We start from the raw sequence: 27,854 nt of genomic DNA on the forward strand, positions 1-27,854 counted from the left end.
TAGCACCGATAAGAACACGAGGTGCATTCACAGACAGCGGGTCAATATATTTTTTTTCCTTAGGCAAAGACCCGTGACCCACTGTACTTAAGGTATCTGTCCACACCAGGGGTCGGCAACCTTTACTATGAAAAGAGCCATTTTACCCAATGCCCACTGAAGAAAAATAGCCTGGAGCCGCAAAACATATAGTATGTTTAAAACAACATTGGAGGGAATTTGGGGGTATCAAAGTAGTTCAGATAAGAAAAGACGAGTTGGAGTACTCTTGCTAGTTTTGGAGATAAACTTACATAAATGTATGTGTAAACTACTGTAAACGTAAAAACAAGTTCCCGTGCCGCTGTTTTTAAATTATCTCTAATTTATTTTTTAGATTTGTAGGTAAGTATTACTTGTTTTTCTTCATGTACTGAACTGGATAGCAGTCAGAACTCACTCAGGATGCATTCATGGTCTCAGACAAAGTTGGATTTTTTAAAACTCATTACAAAAGACGTGCATTTTCCCCACTCGGGTGTTAAAAATATTCAAGCATCGCAAAGGGAGCCACAATAAAGAGGCTGAAGAGCCACATGCGGCTCTGGAGCCGCAGGTTGCTGACCCCTGGTCCACACAAATACACATTCACAGGATGTCAGGCACATGTCAAAGTAAAGGGGGGTGCTGCAGCCATGGACTTTCAACCAATCAGAAGCACCATTTCCATGGACGCACCATAACAAAGGACTCACAGAAGAAGATACATGTTTGTATTGCTAGCAACGGAGCGTTACCTTTGAGTAGTTTATTTCACATTTGTTAGCAAAATGTATTGAATATAAAACAAAAAAATGATAAAACACGTTCTTTATTAAGATGTAAATGCAGATGTTGATTATTAAGTGTGGTGTATTTTATCATTCACAAAACAACTCACAAAAAAACATATCAGCTGTGACGATATCATTGCTGAAATAATTCTATGTGTCTGGCAATTTGTCCTTGTTTAATCCTCCACAACAAATGAACAACCTTTTACATAAACAGTTTCAAAGCGCTTTGAGTGCTTTGGAGATGAAAAATCACAATACAAGTGAAAGACCATTTACCAAGCTTTCTCAGTCAAACGCTACCACAATGTCTTTGTCGTGCAAACATTCCGAAAATAAAGACATGCTTATGAAAGTTGTCTCAGCTACAGGTCTGTTCGAGTCTTGTCCCAAATTTTAGAGAGCAAAACAGCAGCAGTTGCATCCTCCGAAGCCTTTAATGGCTCATTTGTTCATCAATGTAATGCAAAAGTAGACCTATGTTTCCTCTTAGTCACACAAAAAGTGACTTCAGTTTGCTTAAAAGCAGCAACGCTATGTTTGCCATTGCAACATTAAATTACACTTCTGTAGTGTAGACATAAGTACATAATTGGTACATCATTTGCATAACAAATATGCATAAAAAATGTATTGGTGTGGACAGGGCCTTAGTCTCCTGCTGCTGTGTTAGTCCAATCATACATCCCTCCAGTCACCTCCAGCAGCACCTGCATCACGTAAACACCTTTTGAGGATGACACAACCTGTTTAGTACACATGCGCTCAACAGGGAGCCCACATTGGCCTCAGACGTGCTTGCCAGATCCCCAGATGGGCCCACAAAGCCCACTACCACACCCACACACTCCATGACCTGGCATGGAGCGGCATGTCCTCTGCCAGTTTGGTGTAGGCAGCAGTCAGTTGCAGCTACCTCTTTTCTGCACAGCTCCCATAAGGTTCACACACACACTATTTATGTATTCAGTATTACATTTCAATGTCAGCTCCTTGGGTATGTTTCTAAATGCGGCCTCAGCTTTATAACTTTAATAATCTCTTTGAATGTACCTTTTGTCCACCTTTTGGAGCTTTTTACTACATGAAAACTGAAATCTGCAATATTTGATAATTATTGTGAATTATTACACAAATGTAAAACTTCCCAATAGAGCGACAGATTTGGCTGATAATGGAATATAAAATACAAAGAAAACAGTTTTATCAGTACCTAATTATAGCTGGAGGTTGTGGCCTCCATGTTAACCTTGTTAAAGAGAACACGCACACACTCACAGCTGTCAGACTCTAAGCACTTATTTTTATTTGTTGTCTGTGCTTGTGTTTGTGATAGGAGGTTCTTCTACATAATCAAAATGTCCAAAACAGAAAACAAATATTCATTCATTCATTCATTTTCTACCGCTTTTTCCTGACGAGGGTCGCGGGGGGTGCTGGAGCCTATCCCAGCTGTCTTCGGGCGAGAGGCGGGGTACACCCTGGACTGGTCGCCAGCCAATCACAGGGCACATATAGACAAACAACCATTCACACTCACATTCATACCTATGGACAATTTGGAGTGGCCAATTAACCTAGCATGTTTTTGGAATGTGGGAGGAAACCGGAGTACCCGGAGAAAACCCACGCATGGACGGGGAGAACATGCAAACTCCACACAGAGATGGCCAAGGGTGGGAATTGAACCCTGGTCTCCTAGCTGTGAGCTAACCACTAGACCGCCGTGGCGCCCCAGAAAACAAATTGATTCTGATAATCCATGACTAAAATCGACCGATGCCAATAGCGATCACATGCATGCATTGGAAATGTTTAAATGTACTACTGGCTATATTCGGGGTCAAGAGGTTTTTTTCTTGTGAGATATACTTTTACAAAATGAAAATGGACAAGAGCTACTCATTTTTGTAACATTTATTTTCATAACTTATTTCAAGCCAAACAAAGCCAATATGCTTGTTTTACGAGAACATGAAGAAAATGCTGGTATCCACGACTCACGTTTTGTATTTCACAATGCATTTATTTCTAGTTTCATATTATTTACAGAAAACCTGAATGAAAAGCAGGTTTATCCACCTCTGCCGGGCCCCTCCAGCCGCATGCGCTGCCTTCTGAAGCGCAGATGCAGTTGACTTCCTCTTCTGTGCCCAGAGAGGAGATCATGTGATTTCAGTGTTCACAACATCTGTTTCAAGCGTGACGCAAATGCTCACACGTTACACTTGCGCATCACACATCATCCATCCCAAGTCGCATACAATGAAAGTTCCTCCTGCACTAAGTGTTAAGTGTTATATAGTGTTATATAAGTGTTATATAGTGTCTGTATGCTCACAAATCGGTACTGAGGCGGTACTCCAAATTCTGCCTACACTCGCATGTACAGCCGGTTGGGACCGGGCCTTTATAGCCGCTGCCTGACGGATGATCACGTCACAGGCCTCAAACTCACCACAACCTGCCAAGTGTGTGTCTATATATATATATATATATATATATATATATATATATATATATGTGTGTGTGTGTGTATAATTATGAAGGATTAAGGATGAATTCTGTAATTTTATTTCATTTCAAGATGCTGTTCAAGATTCAATTGATTTACTGAACGTCTGTTAGCAAATTTGACGCAAAATAAATGGGGGTGGGAGCTGGGGGGTAGGTGACAGGACCATGCCATATGTCTCAATAATTAGTCCAAGTGTCTACCATCCTCACTGGTGTGATAAAAGTGGTAAAGCTCTGCTTCACGAAAAACTAAAATCAGTTGATTTGATCAGATTTCCAGTTTTGATATACATTTTTCCTGCTGCCCTCTAAAGGACAGAAGGAGGACTTACTATTAATGAAATAAGATGTTCTGGCAACAGCAGACAATGGTGAATAAACATAAAAAGATACACCAAAAGTCTATTTTTGACACACCCTTCGATTTTGGATGAACATTTGCAATAAAATTGACATATTCATTTGATTGGGTTCAGCTCCAGAACCATCCCCCGTCTGTTTTCAATTGCTATTGTTAACTTTTGACACAATCCAGATTGAAGCTAAATAGCTAAATAAAAAGCTAAATATGCTTTGCACACTTCTTGAACACATTTGAAATTGAAATTGCTACAGGTTGTGATTACCACCTATTTTGCTCTATCATCAGGATCACCTCATGCTGTGTAGCTGTGCGGATTACAGTTTTTCCCCATGTGCAAATGTTACCTCAACACTTTCCACGGTATATTGTGTACATTTGACTCCAGACATTCCTGACCCTTTCACTGCCTCTCACTTAATGCAGAGGCGTGTTTTGTAAAGGCTTTTAAAAGCCCAAGCAGAACCATATGGATACCGAGCAGTCTACTGGAAGCCATGTATAATGAATGACCACTTCTGGGTTTAGACCTTTGCTTTACGCTCAGGGTGTTGCTGGCTTGTGGCACACAGATGTCACTATTAGCAGAAAAACAATCAAAAGAAGAAATAAATCTTGTCTGCTGGTTGCAGTCAGCTGTGCAGCTCTACGTATTATTATTATTTAACACTTTTTTAACACTTTTTAAACACTTTTTAAATAGTGTTTGTAACTTTCTTTGCATCAAAAATTGAACATGTTCTGGACTGTGACATGTGCCACCCTTCCAGAGTTTTTCACGGAAATAGTTGGTTGTGTTTTTTTTGGAACATAATCCAGATTAACAAATTAGCAAATGGAAATGTAAATGCCTCCCACCCTTGAGCTCCAGTTTGACCCATTTCAGCCAGCAAAAGCAGGAACTACCTGAGCTCCACGTGTGCTGAGCTGATATTATGGTTGATGACAATGAGTAACTGTCAAATTAGTGTTACGTTTAAGGATAAACAACTATAAATGAATAAAAATAAGCACATAAGATAACATTGGCTTTCCCTTACCCTGGAGCTGTGTCCTTGCTTTGAACACTGCAATCTTGATTTTAAAGCATAAACAGTGGTTTACAACCACTTGCAAAAAAAACATTGTTCTTGTCCATTGTTGCTATTTAATAGCAAGTCTAGTTCATGCTGATGCGTTGTTTAATGTGTCATTTCCCTCTTTACTCTGTTGGACTGAAAAAACTGCTCCCTCACTCAGTTTTAAAACTAAATTATAAATTAATAAATTATTGCTGTTTCGTGATTGACTATCAATGATTAGTAATCAAAAAAGAACTGACAATCATGTGGTCACTAGGCGTCAGTATTGTTACACTGAGACATGACATTGGGTTAGATTATGCCTTCACACTTCATGGAGTCAGCCATTACATGTCCGATATGATAGAGTTCTACTCCTATTCAGTGTGGAAGTGGTATGTTTCTGTCTGGACACTTTGTCTTTCCTCTCCACTTAGAATTGATATTGATAAATGGATTAATAAATTTGAGGCTAACAAGTTAGCTTTGTAGCATGCAATATTTAAAACATTGTGTCTCTGCAATGATCTGGTAGGAAGCGTATTACAGTTGAGTAAACAAAGAATAATAGGAGTGTAAAGGTGACTATGAGGTGTTATTTCATATCTATATGGCTCTGATAATGGCAAAAACATTGGTTTTCTAGGTTCTAACTATCAAAATATAAAATGTATTAATATTGATTCCTACTTTGCGGACATCCACTTATTGCAGTCAGGCTTAGAGCCAATTAAACATGATAAACAGAGGACGACTGTACATGGTTGTTTTGGAAGTAATACACTTCTACATGTACTATATAATATTTGGCCTTCTTGAGTTGTACCCAGGGGCAGCACGGCGGACTAGTGGTTAGCGTGCAGACCTCACTGCTAGGAGACCAGGGTTCAATTCCACCCTCGGCCATCTCTGTGTGGAGTTTGCATGTTCTCCCCGTGCATGCGTGGGTTTTCTCCGGTTTTCTTCCTCCCACATTCTAAAAACATGCTAGGTTAATTGGCGACTTCAAACTATATGTGCCCTGTGATTGGGTATACTCCGCCTCTCGCCCAAAGACAGCTGGGATAGGCTCCTGCACCCCCGCAACCCTCGTGAGGAAAAAGCGGTAGAAAATGAATGAATGAATGAGTTGTACCTGAACTGTAAGGCAAAAAAAAAATATTTTCTTCTGCTGCATTTTGTTGTTACAGAGGAACCTTGGTTAGCGTCATTCATTCCAGAGGGTAGGATTCAAACCAATATGTACTATAAGCAAATCAAATTTTTCCAGAAAAATTTTTGCCAATTAATTCGTTCTGACACCCAAAATTGTGAACCCAAAAACTTTATTTGAATAGTTTTACCATTATAGTTTATAATAAATTGATATGGAATATTTAACGTCACTTTTACCTTAGTTGAAGACTGGAATGTTGCGGTGATGAGGCAGCTAGAGTCACATTGACACCATTTTTGTGTTTTGCTCTGTGTTACAGTGTCTTCAATGCAATAGTGTTTCTCACATTCTTTATCAAAATACATGCACTTGCAACTTTCTTTGGCTCCTTTTAGTTTTTTCCCCGCCGTGGTCAATAAGAAAAGCAGAGGTTTCTTTCGTAACTGTGTTGGTTAGCAAAGAAGAGTCATTTTAAAAAGATTGTTATTGTCTGCTTTCTGTGCCCTTTGAGGTATGGCTGTAGTACTGGGTAGTAATGGGTGTGCAAAGGCACCCATATGAGTTTAAGTGCGTATGAAGAAATGGGGTATGCCAACATATTTAAGTATAGCATCGATGACAGCTAATGGCTCTCTCTGTGTGCTGCAACCTCGGCCCAAGCCCTGAAAGCATTACCATTGAGACTGAAGACGATGTAAAATATGAATGAAGGGAGCTCCTCGTCAAAGCACCGTCTTCTTTTAAATTGGGTCTGTTTTTTAAAATAAACTGTTTAGATCCATTTTTTTTAATTTTTGTAATATATATTTATTAAACATGTTTGATATTTTATAACAGACAGCAGCTGATTACTTAGATGACATGTTTTGTTTTACCTATGGAAGAAAGATATTGGCAAATGGATGGGACAATGTGCAAAGAATGGAGGAAGAGCGTGAATGAAGAGATGGAGTGAAGAGAGTGAATGTGTATTATAAATAACCAAAATCAATAATAAATGACACTGTGTCTCACAGTTTTGGAATCTCAATTCTGTGATTCTCACAGGAGATGGGGAGACACCCCCAGCCCCATCTAAATGAGGGAAAGAGCACATGGTGCCTCAAAATAAAAGCATTTTTCCCCATTTTCAGCAAAGGAGCTAACTTGTGGTTTGCCTGTGTGTTTATATGTGTGTACATTATGAAGCAGATACCGTGCATTATTTATTCATCAGTCCTGTCTGCCTAGCTGCCACACTGTGTACTTCAGCATGCCTTGCAATCATTATGCCACATGCATTATTGAATGCGTACGCACGCACGCTGGCTCTGATGCAGATAGCGACATGTGAGATTTATCTTGGATATGTTCACTTATCGTCGTGTCCGGTTCTCTTGTTGACTGATGCAAACAATAGCACAAGACATCTTTCACAGATACATTTTTCTCCTTATAACGCTGCCCACATGTTGTCTTAAGTATGTTACTCACAAAAACAATCAAAACCTTAGTTTTCTTTATTAATTAGTTCCAAAATGCCTGAAAACTACTGCCAACCAATAAGAATCCAGCAAATACCTACAAAGAAGAGTCAGGAAGCATTTGTGTGCATCAATTTCATGCAAGGCCTAGCTGAAATTCTCCTCAAAAAATGGTTTACACAAAAAACAAAAAATCATATCATGCAAAAGAGGGTGCACCACTCACAGGATTAAACACCTCATTTAAACCATGCAAACTTTTATAACCCTACATATTTCACTGGTTTCTGTTTTCCTTGTTCTGCCAGTCGACACGACACTGAAGCAAAACAAAGCGTAATGTGCACCTCCCAAAAAAACCTGCAGCTTATGGTAAGGCTGTGATTTGTGCGATCAGTCGCCTTTTCCTCAGATTTCGGATTTACAGATTGTTGCCACGCATCAGGTTAGTTCCAGTTGCAATAACACTCCCCTTCTCTTTTGTATTACCATTGTTCACTACCGACGGGAAGCTATCAAGCCAAATAGTCGACAAGAGCAGAGGTTATTCACAGAATTGATGTCATGTCACACAATGGGGCAAATAGAGCAAAAAGCATCATGTAAAAATGAAAAACTGAAATGTTCATCCTAATAACTCATAATAACACATACTAATAACGTATAAGGTTTGTTGCTTCATTTTCCACTATTGGTATCCGTTTAATAGTGGCCCATCAGATCCAGCAGATGGAGCTACTCTGAAAGGAGCTTGCTGTTGTTGAATTACCACCTCTGAGAGAACACAATACAGAGTGGAACAGTGTTGTCTGACACATCATGATTTTTCAATCAAACGGAAATATTTAGGAGTGTTTGCACCCTTCTGAGTGCCATTCTGCTTTATCTGTGGATGAGGGCATCTCTATTACACTCTATGGTTCCGTCTTGGTGCAGTGATGAAGTGACTGTGAGATCAACAGTGATCTTTGATCATGTTTTGTGCTTCCTAATAGGCATGCATGAGTGTTTACCCACACAGTTACGTTGGTGCTGCTGTGTCTGTGGGGTCATTGCACTTCCTGATGTTAGCCTCCCTGTTCTAAAAATGAAGAAGGGCTTTTTGTGTGATTTTGGCTTGTGTTAAATAGCATTGGCTCTTATCAGGGGACTTAGGTAAGACTTTGACGTCAGCTCCATACACCATGCTGATAACAGGTTCTTTTTACCGATGCCAGGTGTTTGGATGTGTTTACTGATTGTAGAATACGCGTTTTCCCGGTTTCTATGCAGGAGTTCAAAAATAGCTATGAAAACACAAGCCTGCATGCGCTTTGTCCTGAGCACACATGTACGTATATAAGCACACATAAGATGATGATGTATGTGTATACTATATATTTTTTACTCACAAACATTTCGAATTTAAAACCAGTATCATAAATAAACAATTCTTTTTTTGACTTGACACTCCAATGCAAAAAACATGTTTGTGTCGGTGTGAGAGGTCTCACTCGCTCACATTTTGTATTTGCGAACGTTTCTGGGCGGCTCTAAGAGCTAATATGCTAATAATGAAGATAAATAGTAATACTAAAATTGTCACGGCTGTGCATGTCTTTGTTGCGGTGCGACCCCAGGATGCAGAGAGCAGGACCAGATAGCAGGTAAATAATATTTATTTTTGCTATAATAGCAGCGGCAGAAAAGGCAGCTTAGGCAGCAGTAGGACAAATGATAATAATCCCACGAAGGGGAGATGCACACACCTGAACTAAATACCAACACAAATTAGAGACAGGTGTGAATGATTACGGCCACCAAGGACGACCGGACAAAACAGGAAGTTAACTACAAAATAAGAGTTCACAACGGAAACCAAAACCTAGACCGGGAACATAAACAAACTGTCACGCCGGAACTCACGCAGGGCGTGACAAAAATGTGCTCACTGACTGTATACATAAAATTTGATGTAATTATCGTTGTAGTTGCATATCAAATTGTTTACCACAAAGAGATTCCCCCTACTTATTATAGATAAAAACTGCTTTCTATCTGTGATTAAATGTGATTCTGAGTTAACTATGGACAAAATGTGATTAATCATAATCAAATATTTTAATCGATTGACAGCCCTCATATATTATGAATGTTCCGATCAGGGTTTTATGCTGCCGATCTCGACATAGGGCAAGTGCATCACACATCATCCATAGCCAGTACAGTCCCACACATAACAAAGGTTCCCCCTAGATGTTTCATTTGGAATTGATGAAAGTATACTTATACTTGTTCCTTGTCAGTTCTGGCTTTGAATCCTGCAGTTTCACTCTATCGCAGTTAATTTTTTTAATATATTACTCAATAAATCAGCCATTTGGCTTCATTTCACTGGTTCAGTTTTTCTTGTTCAACTCTTGTTCAATGTGTACTTGGTTGAGCATTGGCCTATTGTTAGATGAAATATATGTTTATTTAAGCACATATTCCATATTTTTTGCCCAAATTAATCAATTAATTAACCAATCATCTAATTAATCAATAATTTGTGAACTAAAATGCAAATAAATGTATAATGCATTCAAAGATGTCGTGTTCTACACTGGTCACTAGGTATCGGTAATGTTACTGTAATGTTTGGTGACACACAAGCACCAGACTTGATCACCAGAACAACAGGCTTTTATTGCAGGTTCAAACTATCTCTCCAAAGGCACAATAATCCGTAGTAAAAACACAGTCTACCCTTTGTTATCCAAGATTTGATTCCCTAAATGGTCATTTTAGGACGTTTGTATCTGAGTTGTAGGGAAATACACAATGTAACAACACATTCACCACACAAAAGAGGAAGGCAATGGAATGCAAGAACTATTTTACGGCTTAAAGAGTCATTTCAGAGGTATGTCAATGTGACGGCAAGGCTCAGGCACCTGCTGCATGCACACACACACACACACAAACACATACTTACACAGTTGTCCATTTATTTGTCATTTGTAATTATTTTTGCATTATATTCTGCAAAAAACACCAATAATTATTGTCTATGAAATGTGTTTGTGTTAACATTTTTTAGTGTATTTTGTATGGGAAAGTGTGCTTTGGTTACAGTCTGTCTTGGTTTGAGTTGGACCTCCTGGAATGGATTAATGACTTTAACCAGTGTACTACTGTACCTGATATGCAGAAACACGAGTCTCTTGTGTTGTCAGATACAGATGTCTCCTTCATCCTTTCATTTAAAAAGAATGAAAAAAAAATGGCTACGATGTCGAAAGGCCAGGCAGTGCCATTCTCATCAAGTTGGCTTCACAAAAACTGCCTGTACTGTTGCACTGCTGGTGTGTAGGAGGGCTTTAGATAGCCAGAATTGTGTGTGTGTGTGGAATAAATGACACACCAAGTGTGAGTCTGTACAGCATGCAGTGTCTCAGTCCCCAAATAAAAAGGTGGGTAGAGAGACACTGTTTGTCTGATAAACTGACAATGTGGGTAAAATCTGATGGAACAAATGTTTCTTACAAAATACTAGTGATGGATTGATCCATAGAGATTGACATAGATTGATAAAGACTGATAAATTGCATCAGTTAGGAGGGCTTTAGGAGTAAAAAGAAATCTTGCTTCATTTTTTGCACCACTTTTTAAAAAAGTAATTTAAATTTCTTTGAAAATTTTTAATTTCCATTGGAATGACAGCAGAAAGTCCAAATAAATTATTTGCAATTACGGGACGAATTTGCCACATTTAACAAAAGTTTTGGCTAAAACACTGTAAAAAAAACACACTAAAATTAAACACAAATTCCCTCCAATTTGAATACTTGAATAAAGGAACGCTACCATAATATAAAAGAGCTAATGTCATAATCAAATTAAATGTATTCTTTTCTTCTTAACTGCACATGAAAAAACATCTGATTTACTGTAATAAAATATAAAGTGACACGAGGCTCATAGTAGTAATATTTCAATGGAATATGTATGGAATATACTCGAAAGCATGATTCTGGCATACACTACAATTATTTTAACTGCTTAAATTCTAAAAATGTACTTGCAATACCACTTCAATTGAAATTCATGAAATTGAACTGGATTTTGTGTGACATTCTCAATTGAATTCAGAATTTTGCACGTTTGTTATTAACTTTATTTGGCAACAAAAATGTATTTTTTTGACATTGTTACATCTTCTTACTACATATTTTGGCTATTATCATCATGATGTGCAAATTAAAGACTACATTGGAAAATCGATCCAGGATCATGGAGATCTATCTGTATTAGTATCCGTATTGGCAATACTGCCCCTGGTTTTATTTGGTATCGGATCGATACCAACAACTTGCAGTGTCGCCAAACCCGCCAACATGCTCCTCTACAATGGCTGATACTGCCCTCGGATTAGTTGCAAGTGCAAAAAAAGAGAGAGAGAGTGGGAGAAAGGGAGAGTGGGAGGGGACCCGAGCAGCAGAGGGAGGGGAGAGGGGAGAGGCAGCCGGAGGGCAGACCAAAGAGACAGAGTGGGAAAGCGCTCTCTTCCCACTAGGAAAACAAGATTTGTCTGCTGTGCTTTGGGCTGCAAGCAGACTTGAGCTGTGAGTTACACTTTTGCCTCCGATACTGTACTCTTCCACAAACACACATTTGCTCCAAAAGGACAGCAAAGCACAACTGATGGGTAAGAGGCTCTTGTTGTTGTTATGTGTGGACCTGCGCTCTTCTCGGGAAACTGTTTCAAAGACTTGCATGTTTGTACTGTAGGATGTAGGATCATTATGTACACTGATTTTCTATGTTGCCGTGTAGCTGTGTTCTGTTGACAAGTTGCTGTGTGTACATGTTAATTTGCTGCGTGGGTGTGCAGCCTTGAGTTGTGACAGTGTTTATTGAATGGTACTGATGTCCAGCATTTTAACTGAATGGAACAGATGGCTGAGGTTGCATCTGTCCCTCCCTGAAGCTTATTGTCTTCATGTGTGTTTGCTCGGGTAATGCATGCAAAAGTTTTGGCTTATAAATAAGTCGGAAAAATGTCATTGTTTGGCGTAATTTGCATATTGTTAAAGAAATGTGTTATTGCTTTTTTTGTGTGTGTGATGCATGAGGTCACATTTGAAAGTATTTTCTGCCGGATTCATTTTCAACATGAATTTTATCTTGCTTTCTTTGAGTTCTGGTGTGTATTCTGTCCTTGTTTCATTGTACGCTGAACAGAATTAACTGAAAAGTGGTTGACAGTGTAGTATTAAAGCTCCATGTAGCATGGCTCCTTGTATTGCTTCAAGAATAAATAACTAAATCAACTAATCAAAACACACATAGAAACCGGTGCGGGTGCCAAATAGCTACAGTTACTCTTTATTGTTTCCAGACACTTACAGTATATGCAGTGGTACGTCAGATTTCATTATTTTTGTTCCAAAAGGTCAGACTGAAATGTGCAATACTGAAACAATTTTCCCCATAGGAAATCATGTGAATCCTAGTAATCCATTCCAGACACCCAAATTACTACCAGAAAATGCATTTTATAGAAAGTAATTATAATTTTACCTGCAGAAAACAATGTAAAATAATGATAAATCATGAATAAAAATGGATAAATAAACATTTAACATCACCTTTATCTTTATTCATCCTTTTTGGGAAGACTGCAAGTAGTGGAGATTGAGGGAATATACAACAACTACTCAACTACAACTACATCTTACATCGTTTGTGTCCTTGACCACGTTGTTGACATCCTTGGTGGCAATATGTGGAATTTCAACATTTTCTGAACCAAATGGCTTTTCATAGGAGATTAGGAAGAAAGAGAGCAAGACTTTTGGCTATGGTATTTAGTGGAGAACTTTTTATAACGTCTTTTCCGAGGAGCGTGTGGGTGAATGTCGGAGCCCAGAAGAGGGAGACTTTGAAATCATTGTCGGATGTTATGAACTTTTATCTATATCTGTGAGAACTTTTATCCAAGTCCTGCATGGGAAAGTACACCTTTCAATTATGTATTGGTTTAATATCTGGAACTACAGTAACTCGGTTACATATGGTTTTTATATCTACACTCGAATGAGGCTTGAGTTGCATTTGAAAAAATTAGATAGCATGAAAACATCCGATACAGGTCAAATATGAGGAAAAAAATCTGAATCTGAAATGCTGAATCTGAATGTGCTGTATCTAAATGTTAAATCCAAATTTGATGTAAATCTCATCTGTCCACATGTTTATTAATATCACATGCCAAACGGTAAAATAGCACAGTTTGGTTCACACAACATTATACGATGGCTGAGACTGTGTACAAGAAAAATGTTGGCGAAAGTGTTTGGCAAAAACCGATGTATTATTTGAAAAGCAAGGTTCCACTGTGGTAAATTTATAATGTTTGGAATGAATGGAATTCAATTAGTTCTATTATTTTGAAATTTAAGACAAATAGCAGATATGTGGATAGGTTCTCATTGGGAGTGACCAGGATGGACAGGATCAGGAACAAGTACATCAGAGGGACATTACATGTTAGAGGCCTTGGAGATAAAGTCAGAGAAGCCGGACTGAGATGGCTGGGACATGTCCAGAGGAGAGATAGTGAATATATTGGTAGATGCTGCGTTCAGAGCTGCCTGGTAGGAGGCGTAGAGGAAGACTAAAGAGGAGGTTTATGCCTGTAGTGAAGGAGGACATGAGCGTAGTTGGTATGATAGAGACAGATGCAGAAGACAGGGTTGGATGGATGAGATTGATTTGCTGTGGTGACCCCTGAAGAGAAAAGCCCAAAGAGAAAGAAGAAGAAGATTCCAACCCAGACACCTAGTACCTGTATTTGATGTGAACACCATCGACGTGTGTGGCCCAAAAATGAAATGACAAGAAACTGGTTAAAAAAAGTTTTTTTATTCCTGCCAAGATTCTGCAGCAGTAAATCAAAGGTAGTTTGCATAACTGCAGTACCGTAGCGTCTGTACAGCAGGGTTGATGTTCTAAAGGAAAGCTTGACCTGTTTTTTTCCTCATGAGACCAAACACTTAAAACAGCACACGTCATTGTGATGTTTCGTGGTTGATATCTTGTGGTTACAGAATGCATGCCATTATCTTTGGACGTTCTTTTTTTTTCTCCAACATTTTCCCTGTTGTTGTTTACTTTACTGTTAATGTTAAGCATTTGCAATGAATACAAATTGGCAGTGGTGAACCCTGACCAGGACATGATCGCAAGCATTATCAAAGTGATGAGGATGCAAGGAATTAGTTTAAATTAAAAAAATAAGTTTCTATTACAAAAGTAACAAAACAAAAGTATCTATTTTGATTTTCATCTGTGTTTTGGATAAAAGAAAAAAAGTAACTTAAACTCATCACGGCTCATGCCTTCTGTGGTAATGTTTGTTGCCATTGTGTTTGTTATCATGTCTACACTGGTGATGCCCGTGGAGTCCTCTTATGCAACCACCTCCTCCCCCTGTTGGCTCCACACAATACATTCGCTCAGCGCTCACTCACATGGCGACATCCTTGTAAGCTCGGCTAATTACCTCACAGGTGACTGCACGCTGCTGTGCGCTCCACAGTACATCCTCCTGTTTGTCTGCTGCATACACACAGCTATGTTTACTGCAAACACCATTCTCAGGATGCTTATTCCAAGAGCTACTATAGCTGTGATCATTTTGAGCCTTGTCAGCGCATGCACACGCACAGCCTTGCCATTACAGTGCAATTTGACAAACTTCCATAATAACCTTGTCCACATAGAGGCCTGGTTAGCCAAGTTCTATTTGCACTCTTTGGTGGATGTCGGGGTGTGAGATGGAAGTCATTTTCCAAGATGCTTTGCTGCTCATCATAGTGGTAAAATAGCAGTCTTGTCCCAATAAAGCTAGTGTTTCCCTGACTGTTATATTACGGCAGTGCTACTCGAATACTGGAGACCCCCGGCTAGAGTGGTAATGTGGCACCGCTGTTGCGGTGGAGAAAGCAGACGTGTGGCAACCTCGCCTGCCCGAGGAGGAGCACTCATGTCAGACACACTTTGTCAGAGGCACCATTGGTGCGGTCGAGCTCAGAAGCCGGACATGAGGGTGCCGCATGGATGCATAAGCATGTCCAACATAAATGGACCTTTCCCGGCGAGAGAACGCTGCTTCTGGCTTCAGCAATTTTTTGGCGGATATTTCACATTCATGTCACAAAAACAGTCCCGTATGAAATGCCGTTGACAGATGAAAATATTTTCTCTTGCTGGGAATCACCAAATACAATAACTTCTACTTGAGCTGGTATTATAAACAGAGAAGCAGAGCTTAGGGAAGGGCAGAGAGCATATAGCGCCTACAGCCATGCCCATAAGGATGCACGCTCCTCTGTGACATCACAAAGAAACAGTTTTGCAACGCCCTCTGAAACTGAGCATTTTTAGACACCCCAAATGTCTTTCAGGGCTCACTTCCAAATGCACAAACCTCATTATCTGAAACTTTGGCTTCATTTAACCTGAGAATATAACATTCTAACTACATTTATAGGTCAAAGGAAGCAAGAGCAATTAAGGTTTTTTTCCAAACTTTGACGGTTTTTTGTGTCACCATTTTGGCATGTTTACTTCAGGAGCTGGCGGACTAGTGTTTGTGATGAGATTCCATCATGATTGAGAGGTCTGTTTATCCACACAAACATTCCTTCTCCTCACAATGACAGCATTTGAACAGTTTAGCAGTGGTTTCCTTTTTGTTGGCCAATTTCTTGTTTTTCCAAATTTCAGTTTAAATTGAAGATTTTGATTATAGAGCAGGGCCTGCATTGTGGCCGGCGCCCTCCCAGTCCACAAGGACAGTGAAACTCAGGGTAACAATACCAATTGTTTGAACTGATGATCTTTGAATATATAGTCGTTTAGAAATCAGCAAGGTGCATGCCATGCCGTCGTGCATCTACGGAGGTGGAGAGAACCACAGTGTACAGCTGGAGGACTACATCGCCCGCTGCAGGAGGAGCCAATGTACACAATGTACTTTTAAACTTGCGACACACGCACTGCTTCTCTGCCTCGCCCTTATGACCTGGCTGCGTGCAAGATTTTGCTGCATGCAGAAAATAATTAGCATCCCAATTTACTTCTTACGGGCTTTGCGTGCTGTGGAAATCTGTATGAGCCACATGTGTGTCACTTGCGATTCTCCCCATTTTTGCACGTAGGCGCAGATACATCGGGATGCAACCCATGGTAATGTCAAAGTCGTTTTTTCTGTAATTTTGATCAGTGCCATGGAAGTTTAGGCTTGAGTTTGATGGAACTTCAGTCAATTTGTATTGACCCCTGAGCTACTTGATGCCACAACAAATTATTTTTTCAGGGTCTATCCACTATCCCTCTTCGCTTTGCCACCATGTTTTGATTTGCCTTTAGACTAACCATTTGAATGCATTGATTGATATTATTTTTTTATTATTTTCGGATTGGATCTTCCGTGGACTGGGGTAAGGCTGGGTGAAATGGACCAAAACTTATGTCCTGGTATCTTAATGCATGATATATTTCCCAATATTTTTTTTCCAGGAAGTAAATTTAGACAAAATCAAATGTGTGTGCAAAATTGTAAAATAAAAATAAAATAGTCCATTCTCTTTGGAAAAATTTAATCATCAATCTTCTTTATAACAAATCTTTAGCTACTGTATGCTCAAATCCTCAGCTAATACCAAAAGAACTAAGTATGAAATAAAGTACCCCATTTAAAAGAGGGTTTTGAAATGTCAGCAGCAACTCAAAAATACTTTACTTTGAACAGTATCAGTAACAGTCTCAGGAGCAACCGCAAATGCACAAACTGCACAACAATAGGTACTTTCACTTTTAAGTCCCAAATACCAGAAAACTGTCCAACGACACCAGAAAAAGTAGCTAGATTTGTTGCTACTCACTTTTTAGAAAAGAGGACAAAGAGGGTTTGAAATGTTGCCAGATTTACCTTCTAGAGTCGCCAAGTTGGCAACACTGGAACTTGTCGCTTCCTTCATGCTTATGGGGGCTTGCCCCCCCTTTATGCACGACAGGGGGCGGGGCAGTAGCCGTGCTCAGGAGCACTGACACACACAGGAGTAAGACATCCACGTCAACATACAAGAGAATAGGACAAGTCCAGTCTATAACGACGTGATAGATATGTTTGGTTTTTGCAGAAATAGCTAACAAAAGAACAAAACCCATTTAGAGTTTTTGCTATGATGGTCTTCTGAAGTTTATGTCTGACATGATGTCATGCAGGTTCTCTGCAACCCTGCAGTCATATTCTGAATTGTACATATATCATGTTTGATGTGTTTTTCTTTTGTCACATGTATGTAGATATAAAGTCATGTAGTTTGTGCAATTAAAAAAAAACAACAGTATCTGTCCTTGAGGGCATTTGTCCTTGAGGGCATTTACGATGTGCCTGCTGTCCTCTTGTTAACTTTAAGCTGTGTGTTGCACTGTGAAAATCCACAGAAAGGTTTTGGAAATTCTTCAACAGAAGTGAATATTTAACAAGCATGTATGGTTTTCTCCTGATGTGACAGACAGTGTTTGTAGGGCCAAGTGTTATGTATTTAGTTTTCTTATGGTTTGATTTATCAAACCAGCATGCAAACCCCCAAAATCCAGACCTCAATTAAACACAGGCTTTATTTAAACTTAGGGACGAAGCAAAAAAATAATTACGGCTGGGATCAAGATCACAAACACACCCTTACAGCACACACAGACTGATGCACCAGCATGTCTGGTCCTGCCGCACCCTTTCTTCTCTCCTTGCTGGGTGTCAAGTTTCCTCCCTCCCTGAAATACTGTACTGTCCCAACAATGCCATTGGCTACCCCCGCAAGTAACTGCAACTCACTTTGCACCTCATTGGTCACCGGAGTGCTCAGGACATCCAGGATAGGCCGGAGATGCTTGCCAATGGTTTTGTGGTATTGATGACTGGTACGTAGGAGGCATGGCACGAGGCAAAGTGGTTCCCTGTGGATCAGATTCTGATCAGGAGGAACTGAACGATACACAGGAGGCTTTTATCTGAAGGTTCATAAATCAAGCACAAATGTAGAATTTATGATGGGACATTATTTAGAATAATCAGACTGTTGGCCTCAACTCAGTTGTTTTTGTTTAAAATCTTTAATTATGTTCAGTTATAACTAAAAACTAAAAACGTATGTATTCATGGCAAATAGCACACCCATGTTTTCATGTTTTTGTGTTCATTTTTTTTTCTATTAGGATTCATTATGGTTTGTGTGAAAGCTGCTGTGATTTAAATTGGTTTTGGAGAAATAGTGACTAAATAGTTTTATTATCTTGGCGTCAACCATTGTGACTAAGAAATAATATGATGATGATTTAGCAGCTCTATTAAGTTACATGCACGTAATAGAATTTACAAAACATAATATCGTTTGATGGTACTGACATAAAAATCGGTTCATTTTGGTATCTTTTTTTTCCGATAATAAAATTGGTGTGCGAGTGATGACAGAGCAAGCTTGCTAGATTTGAGTGTGTGTTTCTGTGTGTGTGGGTGGGGGTTAAGACGTCTTCTTTTCATACTTCTGATATCTATAACAAATATCTAATTGAATAAAGTCAGTCACACGTAGTTAGCATACACACAGCCAAATAATTAGCAATGTGAAATGTGTTGAATTAGCCCAATTGATAATTTCACTGATTGTATTAATCTAGAGTTTCAAATGTTGCACTTTGTTCTTATAAGGATGTTTGTGCAACATGGAAATGTGCAGCTTTACAAATTGTATTGTTAACAGCATTATTTAATTGAATTCTTATTTGTCAATTTATTAAAAGTATTAAAACCTTTTTTGCTGATAATAGGAGGACATCCAATTTCAGTTGACTTTTGCAGTTTTTTGCTATTTAAAATAACTTTTTTCATACTTATTTTTTTACTTTGCACAAATAGCATTCATTTGTCACATCATAAAAAAAGACATGACAGAAGCTGATGAGCTGCTGCCAGTATTGGTTGCCTGTATTGTATAGGTTGATTTCAGTGTCACAAATTAAGTCCTGGACAATGTCAACGTATTGGATATTGGCAAGAAAGCCAATATCAAAAATATCTAAAAATCATTATCTTCAGTACTGAGAATGCAAACCCTCCAACTTATCTGCAATAAGGTAAGCTGTATTGGAAACTTTCAGGACAAAATTTGTAATACCACGATGTCTAATGTGAAAGTGGTCATTGTTAATGTCGACGCAGTATAAATGTGTACTACAAAAGCATCCAGCAGATTCAATCAACACGTCACCAATGTGTCTACAAAACATTGTAACCTGCTTACACTGAAAACAATATGCATTAATTGTATCTTAAAATAACAACTTGCATTTATTTTGCATTGTATGCCCGCTAATAGAGAGAGCATCCTTTTTGTTACCATGGCACCCTACATCCCTTACTGCTATTTAGACACCCATACTAGTAAGCTTAGTTGCTTCACAACTTGAACACAAACATACAGTACACTTGTCGGTATTGCGCTGAAAATGGAAAAAACGCACACAAACACATTCATACTTAGTAAGCCTATACAGTATGCATGTAAGCAAATCTCTGCCGCAAAGGGTCACATACTGAAAAATAAAAATGAAAAAGATGGAAGGCACTATCTACAATTAACACATAAAGACAAATAAGTTATACCTGTATATATTTCACAGAAAAAACAACATCTCAGCTTTGTGTGTAGGTGACAAAGTGTATTATTAATATGAAAGTTGGCCTTTGCTTTTTAAAACAAAATCTAATATTCACTTTCTTCACTAATAATATTTGTATATTTTCTTCTTGTTATATTATGACTTTATGCCCATAATAGTGCAACTTTTAGTTCCAATATTGTAACCTAGTTTTCTACAAATTACAAAATTAATTTATTGTTTGTTTCTCATAATATTACAACTTTCTTCTTTAATAATTACACTCCATGCTACTAACATATTTTTTTTGTTTACTAATATTTATTCTAATACATTTGTGATGTTTTTTCTTTTTAGAATATAATTATTTTGTTTTTGTCTTTTTGATTATATCCTTTTTTAATACTATCTTTCTTTGTTAATATTTTTACTTTATTTTTTATTTTTCCATTTTTGCAGCTGTTGTTTTTGTGTGTTGTTGTAATTAATTTCCTTGTTGAACTATATTTTTATAATGTGCTCCCGGGCAACTTCTCTGCCACCACACAAGAAACCAGATGATTTCTGCCTATGTTAATCACTGTAATCACTGGCACACTTTCTGTTTAGTCTTTTTTTGGCTAATGCTCTTACACAATGTGTACAACTCTGAAAAGAGGGTTAATTCCCGAGTGTGCCAACATTGCAAGCAACAAGTATGACTTGTAATGCTGGCATTAAGCTGCAGTTTGAAGGCAGATGACATAACCTGTGTTAAAGTCTCCTATTTGTTTCTACTGAGTGAACAAGGTTGGCAGATGTTAATGTGTTTATTCACGCTTGAACCATGTTGGTAATAAATATTTCCGGGTTATCAATAGTATTTCATTCAGGGGGGCATGACAGAACCAATAATAACCAATAACCTAATTTAGAACCAATATTTTAAGTTATTTTATTTCCTGTCTCCTAGTTGACGTGAGTACAGCAGCACTGCCCACGCAGGTGCCCCCCACGGCCACAACTATCCTCCCTATGGACCTGCGGTTGGTTGACCACCACCATCAACAGACCCCTTATGGATTACATCCCCAACCACAACCAACAGCACCAACATCCACCACTTGTCCCACATCTGATGAGCCAGGCAATGGGCCAGTCGTTAGTAAGTGATGAAGATTCCTGGTCTGACTCCATGTCTTGTCATTAAAATGCATCCAAGTACTTTGTATTATGGAGCCTCTAATGGCAATTTTTGTGAACCTTTCTGCAGACCACCAAGCGCAGCAGCTGCAGCAGGAGCTGGTGGCTCTCAAACACAAGCAGCAGCTCCAGAGACAGTTACTTATCGCAGAGTTTCAGAGGCAGCATGAACAGCTGTCGAGGCAACATGAAGCCCAGCTGCATGAACATATCAAGGTGAGGTCATGACGGGGAGAGTGGATTGAGAGCACTCTTCTTTTTAGCTTGCTTAAAGCTGCTGTTTGCAGCAGTTTAGAGGGCACTCGTCGTGGTCGAACAAGCTGCAGGTAATATATCCCGCCCTCTTCCTGGTCCGACCATGTAAGCCACACCCCACAAATACACCTGCATGCAGGTGCAATGCAAATAATGGGATTCACCTAGTCCACCGATAGAGCCCGCTAAACTCCTACAAAAATATCCAACACAGTTTTATTTTTTTATATACATGCTGTGCCCATGTAGTACCAGGTATGTAATACTTACAGTATTTTGTATATTTTGGTCACAGGCAGATGTAGCAGTTCCATTAGCTTATGTTACTGTGCCTCTCTGTAATGAGAGTAGTGATGTGTGGATCGATACTGAAACATTGATACCTGCGATACCAGATCTTCAGGTTGTAAAATTGATTCTCAGATCAATTAATTGATACGTTGATGCTTCAGCCATTTGAAGTGTTGTATATCATTAACTGGAGTACAGTGCAAAAGCAGCTAAACTAATGAAACCTTGTTTAATTGATATGCAGTTGTTTCAAATAAATCAATAAATTACTCTGATGTTTTATTGGGCTATGCTATGATTTGAAATACAATATTTTCTAAAATTTACTTGACACATATTTGAAGAAACTATCTGAACCAGATTGCTTGACACCAGCCTGACCAACCAACCAGGCCTCAGGCCCTGTCCACATGTCGGCGTGTATCAAAACCTTCAGTCAAGATGTAGATTTGGAGAAAAATACGGTTATGTTTGTGGATGCAGATAACCGGAGTTTTACATTCCCAAATGTCACTGCCTGCGACCAAGTATCCTGTGGCGTCACACAGGCGACCTGCACTCTAAAAAGTAATTGAGAGAATCTGTTGACACCACTTGATTTAATACATAAATGCAATGTAAAAAATGTCATTAATTGATTTGCTATATAAAGTTACTGCTACTTAAAAAGCTGTGTGCATTGTTATTATAATTAAGTAGACAACAAATGAAACTACTTTGAATAAAATGATTAAGTCAGTTGACTTAACATATTTTTTTGAGTTACAAACTTAAAAACTATTCCCTATGACAACAATTATTCAGTAAGCATTACTTAAAATAAGCTTTGAGTAGAGGAAAAGCTAATTCGTGCAATGCAATATTGTTTGTTGGTTCAAAGCAATTTCAAATTAAGTTGTCATAACTAAGAAAGACGAATGGAAACTGTTGTGTTGATTTTTTTTGTTGAGGCTAAACATTTATTTTTTGAGTGTGTGTTTACATCAGAAATAACATGAATGACCTCAGAACTGCGTTGGTCGTAGCTATTCTTCAAGTGCTTTTTGCTTACTTGTTTACCCAAGCCCAAATACTGCTTCACTTTGAAGAGCAGAGGCGAATAAGCACTTTGAGGTGGGCCACTTTCCCTCAGATAACCATTCCACGTCCATGTCATCTTCCTCGTAACAGGCTCTGATGCTGGTTTTGGAGGAAAATGCGCAAACCCATTCTCCTCATGTAAATATGGACGCAATGAATATTTTCGGTTATGTCAACTACCACTTGAGCCGATCTAAGGGATGTTGACTGAAACGGTTTCCACTGTAGTATTCATTCATCATTGTTATTCATCACTGCACTCAAGGATAGTGCTGTCCAAGTCCTCTCGATTAGCTTTAAAGTCATCGATTTGTGTTGCTCATGTTATGCTCTATCGTCTATTTATCTGCATTTACACTTTTTGTCCAACAGAACCAACAGGACTTATTGGCATTGAAGCACCAGCAAGAGCTGTTGGAGCATCAGAGGAAGATAGAGCAGCAGCGTAATGAGATGGAGTTGGAGAAGCAGCACCGGGAACACAAGCTCCAGCAGCTCAAAAACAAGGAGAGGGGACAAGAAAGTGAGCAGATTAATTAAGATTAATTTTGATGTTCTGACATTTCAAAAATATGTACGTTAGGTTAGGAGACTCTAATTTGTCCTTAAACATTTCCACTTGTTAAATTAAATTACAAGTGTAAGCTTGTGATGGATGAAAAGCACTCCGAAGCTTAACCAAATCAGTAAATGAGAAGAGGATTTATCTAATATAAAAATGTATTAGCATATCATAAACCCATCAAAGCATTGAGTGTCGTGAAAATGGTTGCTGCTAAGTATCTCCATAGTCCTTTTCTAACTTAATTGATGAATTGCCCCTCGGCAGTATGGAGAGTTACAGTGTTTTACATTCATTCAGAAGTTTTTGCTCAACTTTTAACACTGTAGATGCAACACTCATAAATGTAAGTGCTTGTAAAACAGCCCAGCCATTTGTTGAAAAGCTTGTATTGTGTATCCGAATCACTGAAGAAAACTTGTACATCTGAATCATGGGTTCAAATGACTCAGCTGTCATGAAATACTGCAAGCACACTACTTTAGATCACCCACATGCAAAATACAAATAACTTCACTGCTAAGTTCTTTTTTCTGCTAAAATCTTGGTAAATGTTTCCAGAAGGTTCTTTTAGTGGCTCTAAACAAGAGAGACAGTGGAATCATTGAACAAAATGTCATATTTATGTCCCTGGCCTTGTCCTGTACCACCCACCCGTCTCTGACAAGACCCATGAGCACCTCTGTGAAGGGTTTCTTGTCTTCTGCCAAATCTTTCTCTCTCACCTCCACATCTGCGTCCTGGCCTTCTCACTGCTTGACGTATCAGCTGATCTGCCTGGTCCATGGCGTCGCTGTGTTGAAGCACGTGGGTGCAAACCCTGACCTCGATATTCTCACCACTATGGGCTCTATTTTTTTAGACCAGGCACGGTGTAGGTGTAGAGCAGGCGCGGGTGTGGCAAGCGCACTTCTCAATTTTTGTGAATACCGCAGTCCGGCGCACCCACGCCTCCGTTCCTCCCACCGGCGCAAGTGGCAAAGAGGGAGGAGAGAATGACTGAGGGGGTTTAACACAGCCAAGTGTAATCAAATTAACGCCTCTCATTGCCTTTAAATGCGCAGGGCCCACTGGACTGGGCATCAGAGGCCACAATGCGCGTGGGACACATGTCATCTGTTTTCAATTACATTAAACAAAGCAGCAGGCTAATCCAGGCATGGTGCTTGTGATCCACCTGCATTCCTGCTCTGTCATCGCCAAATAGGAGAACCTTTGATGGTATATTCTCAGTATCTCATCCTCCTTGCATATAATTATGCAATATTTGGCATTGTACTTTCAGCTGCTGGAGTTCCTATTATGCGTGACCTCTTTGATCTGGCATCAGATGTGATAGGACAATTAATAAAAAAATTGACATGCTGGTTACATTAAATAGTGGTTGTTGTGATTTTTATTGCATTGAAATGGGCCTGACACTCTGAAAACCCTTTTGATGACGTGTGCAATATGCATCTGTTTTTATGATGTTACAAATTTACGCCTGGGCCGAGTGTGCTTCGCCTGCACCAAGAATATACCAGGTCGGGAGCTGGCAAGCTTTCAGCATGCCTTTGGCGCACTGTTTTGTCATGAAATTTTCACTGTGCCAAGCTGCAAATGGGGCCATCTACCCCTAGTGCGCCGCCGTGCCAATCTCGGCACAGCCCAGTCTACCAGATTACCAAATTGGCTGCAAACAGTGGTGCGCTAGATGAAAATTACCACTGCACGGGGTACGCCATGCTCCGCCACCTTGAACCACATCGCGCTGCGCCACGAAAATAGAGCGAATAGTGAATAGATTCACTCTTTGGAATGAATCAGTAGTCATCATTTGGGCTGAAGCCACTTTATCATTATTCATAAATCTGTGCATTGTGACACATGAAAGTAACTATCACTGATAAGAATTCATATTCAGTGGCTGAGATTTTTCATTCCTTGTGTTGATCCCAAAGCAGTAGAACCACTTGTACTATACATTAAATCTGTGAGTGTTTTGGGTAAATAGTGCATCATTGGTGCCTTTTCTGCCTTCTCAGGTGCGGTTGCCAGCACAGAGGTAAAGATGCGACTACAAGAGTTTGTCCTGAACAAGAAGAAAGCCTTGGCTCAGCGAAACCTAAACCACTGTTTGTCCAATGATCCACGTTACTGGTATGGGTGAGTGTCACCTTTGAATACGTAGATTTCGTACATACATACAGTATGTAAACAGCTTTATGCCCATTCTGCATATGTTTCTGGTGAAAGTCACAAGTAAATGGCTATTTGGGTTTTGGTTATGTCAGAAACCGGTTATGTTGACTTGAGTCAGCCAAGGGGTCCGCTGTACTGGCTTTTATTGTCATTATCAAAGCAACCTCCCTGCCCCACAGGGGTTATGTTAAATATAAAAGTTACAGGGATGAATGACTTTGCAAACATGGCACACCCTGCAGTTTGAACCCCTGCCATGTTGGCATGTGTCTTGGACGTACTTTGTATGTACAGTGAATCGTTGTTTTTCTAACTTCTCCACATCAACATTTTCCTCAAGGTAAGTCCTCCAACTGCCTTGGACAATCTTTTTGTTGTCAGTGATCGTCAGCTGACTCTTTTTAAACATATTTCACCCTTGTGAGTGTTTGAGAAATAGAAAAATGGAACCTCTTGTTCATTTGAAGTGTTGCTCTAAGCAGTAGACCTGGCAAAGGAGGGGACAGCCTGTGTCAGAATTGAGGAAACATTTCTCTGCTGTTCCCAAAGTTCTGTCTTTCTGTCTTTTTCCCTCCCCAATTGTCTTCACATTGCTCCAATACCTTCCCATCTCAGTTACTGTGACTTATTCGTCAAGGAAGTCCACCCCTTTGTAAGGTATGGATGAAAGTGAGAGATCAACCTCGAAGTACACAGGGGTAGTTGTTAATGATCTCAAAGGAGTTGGGAGTACAGTCGCCAGGAGAAGGACAACTAAAACACTTCACTTTAATGGACTGAGGTCCTACAGTGCCAGCACCTGACCTGTTTGACGTTTGACGTTTGACAATGAATGCCTGAATGATTCAGAGAAGGAAGTGATTAGACAAGTTTAATCTGGAGCTCTTTGGCATCAAGTGAAATGCTAAATATGACCCCACAAAACTCCAACTGTCAGACGTGGAGGTTAAAAATCTCTTGCTGCAAGAAGACTTCACTGCTTTGAGGGACCAATGAATGGGCTCATATACTCTAGAGTCTTGGACGAGAACCCGTTGGCCTCAGCCTGAACCCTGAAGATGAGTTGTGGAGCATGACAATGACCCAAAACCTATGACCAAGATGACGCCCATTAAAATCCTTACGGTGCCTTGCCAGTATCCGGGAATTAATCCCATTGAACATCTGCGGAGGGAGTTGGAACTTCGAGCTGACAACCAACAACCTACAACCATTAGGATTTGGGGAATATCTGTATCTACGCAAGATAGCACAAGCACAGAAAGCTTTCTAAATCTTCCAGAATCTGCACCTATTCCAGCTTATACCCGGGCACGCCCATATAAGGAAGTGCTTTGGAAAAAAAAAACTCTCTGAAACCGGGCGTCAAGCATAACATATATACTATAGCCAGCAGAAAAAAAAATCAAGTGTTGCAAATTTATTGACCTTTCATTTTTTTCCTAGGAAAACGCAACACAGCTCTTTAGACCAAAGCTCGCCTCCCCAAGCAGCTTTGTCAGCGTACCACCATCCAGTGTTGGGTGCATACGACTCAAAAGATGACTTCCCACTACGCAAAACAGGTAATTAATCACTACTTTCACTTTAATTTGAGGATTTAAATCCTTTTAGTTTTGTTCTTAATGCAAAATATTTGCTCATAAACATTATTTGGATTACTAATTACCATACTATACAGTATTTTTCCACCATGGGAATGGTTTTATAAATAAGATAAGGCATCATTTTTAAGTAAGAATAAAAACTGTGTATACCCTCCATACTCTGCTGTCACTGCAGCACACTTAAGTCAGGCAATGTGCAGCAGTGTTGTTGTATCACCATGTTCATGTTTTTACGTGAGTGCTAAATTGTGACCATGCAGAAAAAGTCAATTTTTTAGGGAGGTGAAAATTGTGCTGGAAAATCTGAAGCTACAATTCCTTTGGAATTTTTTGAGAAATGGCAAACCTGTCAAGTGCTGTTAAAACCTTTAGCATTTGGGATTTGATTAGTGTGAATATTTTTGGTAGAGTAAATGAGCATCCAGCTTTGATGCAATAAATGGATGAATGAAGGGATGTAGAGGTTGCTGGCACTTATTTCTATTAATTTTTACACTTACTGTCTGCGGCTGTTTTAGCAATATAACAAATAGATACAGTATCTGTCAAAGACAGAGGCCAACCTCTGTACTCTGCACCATGATTACAGGGATGATTTGTTCAATAGCAATTGTGAGGCACATAATTTAA

General features: G+C 39.3%; 1 protein-coding gene across 5 annotated transcripts in view; it reads left to right on the forward strand.

Moving 5' to 3' along the window:
- The first annotated feature begins 11,837 nt into the window (after nt 1-11,837).
- Nucleotides 11,838-27,854, forward strand: part of LOC131135526 (histone deacetylase 4) — a 60,121-nt gene continuing 44,104 nt past the window's right edge. For 2 of the 5 annotated variants that reach the window (XM_058081534.2, XM_058081536.2), the window contains exons 1-6: nt 11,844-12,039; nt 21,016-21,207; nt 21,316-21,461; nt 23,244-23,394; nt 25,461-25,581; nt 27,064-27,182. In XM_058081534.2, the coding sequence (XP_057937517.2) occupies nt 12,036-12,039; nt 21,016-21,207; nt 21,316-21,461; nt 23,244-23,394; nt 25,461-25,581; nt 27,064-27,182 (733 nt within the window). In that variant the 5' untranslated portion in view covers nt 11,844-12,035. Of the gene's footprint in view, nt 12,040-21,015; nt 21,208-21,315; nt 21,462-23,243; nt 23,395-25,460; nt 25,582-27,063; nt 27,183-27,854 lie in introns of all 5 variants that reach the window. The other 3 variants (XM_058081535.2, XM_058081538.2, XM_058081539.2) reach the window with 2 other exon arrangements.

Source organism: Doryrhamphus excisus, linkage group LG12 (genome assembly GCF_037039965.1).
Source record: "Doryrhamphus excisus strain RoL-2023G ecotype Guam linkage group LG12, RoL_Dexc_Guam_v1.1, whole genome shotgun sequence".
NCBI classification, from domain to species: Eukaryota; Metazoa; Chordata; class Actinopteri; order Syngnathiformes; family Syngnathidae; genus Doryrhamphus; species Doryrhamphus excisus.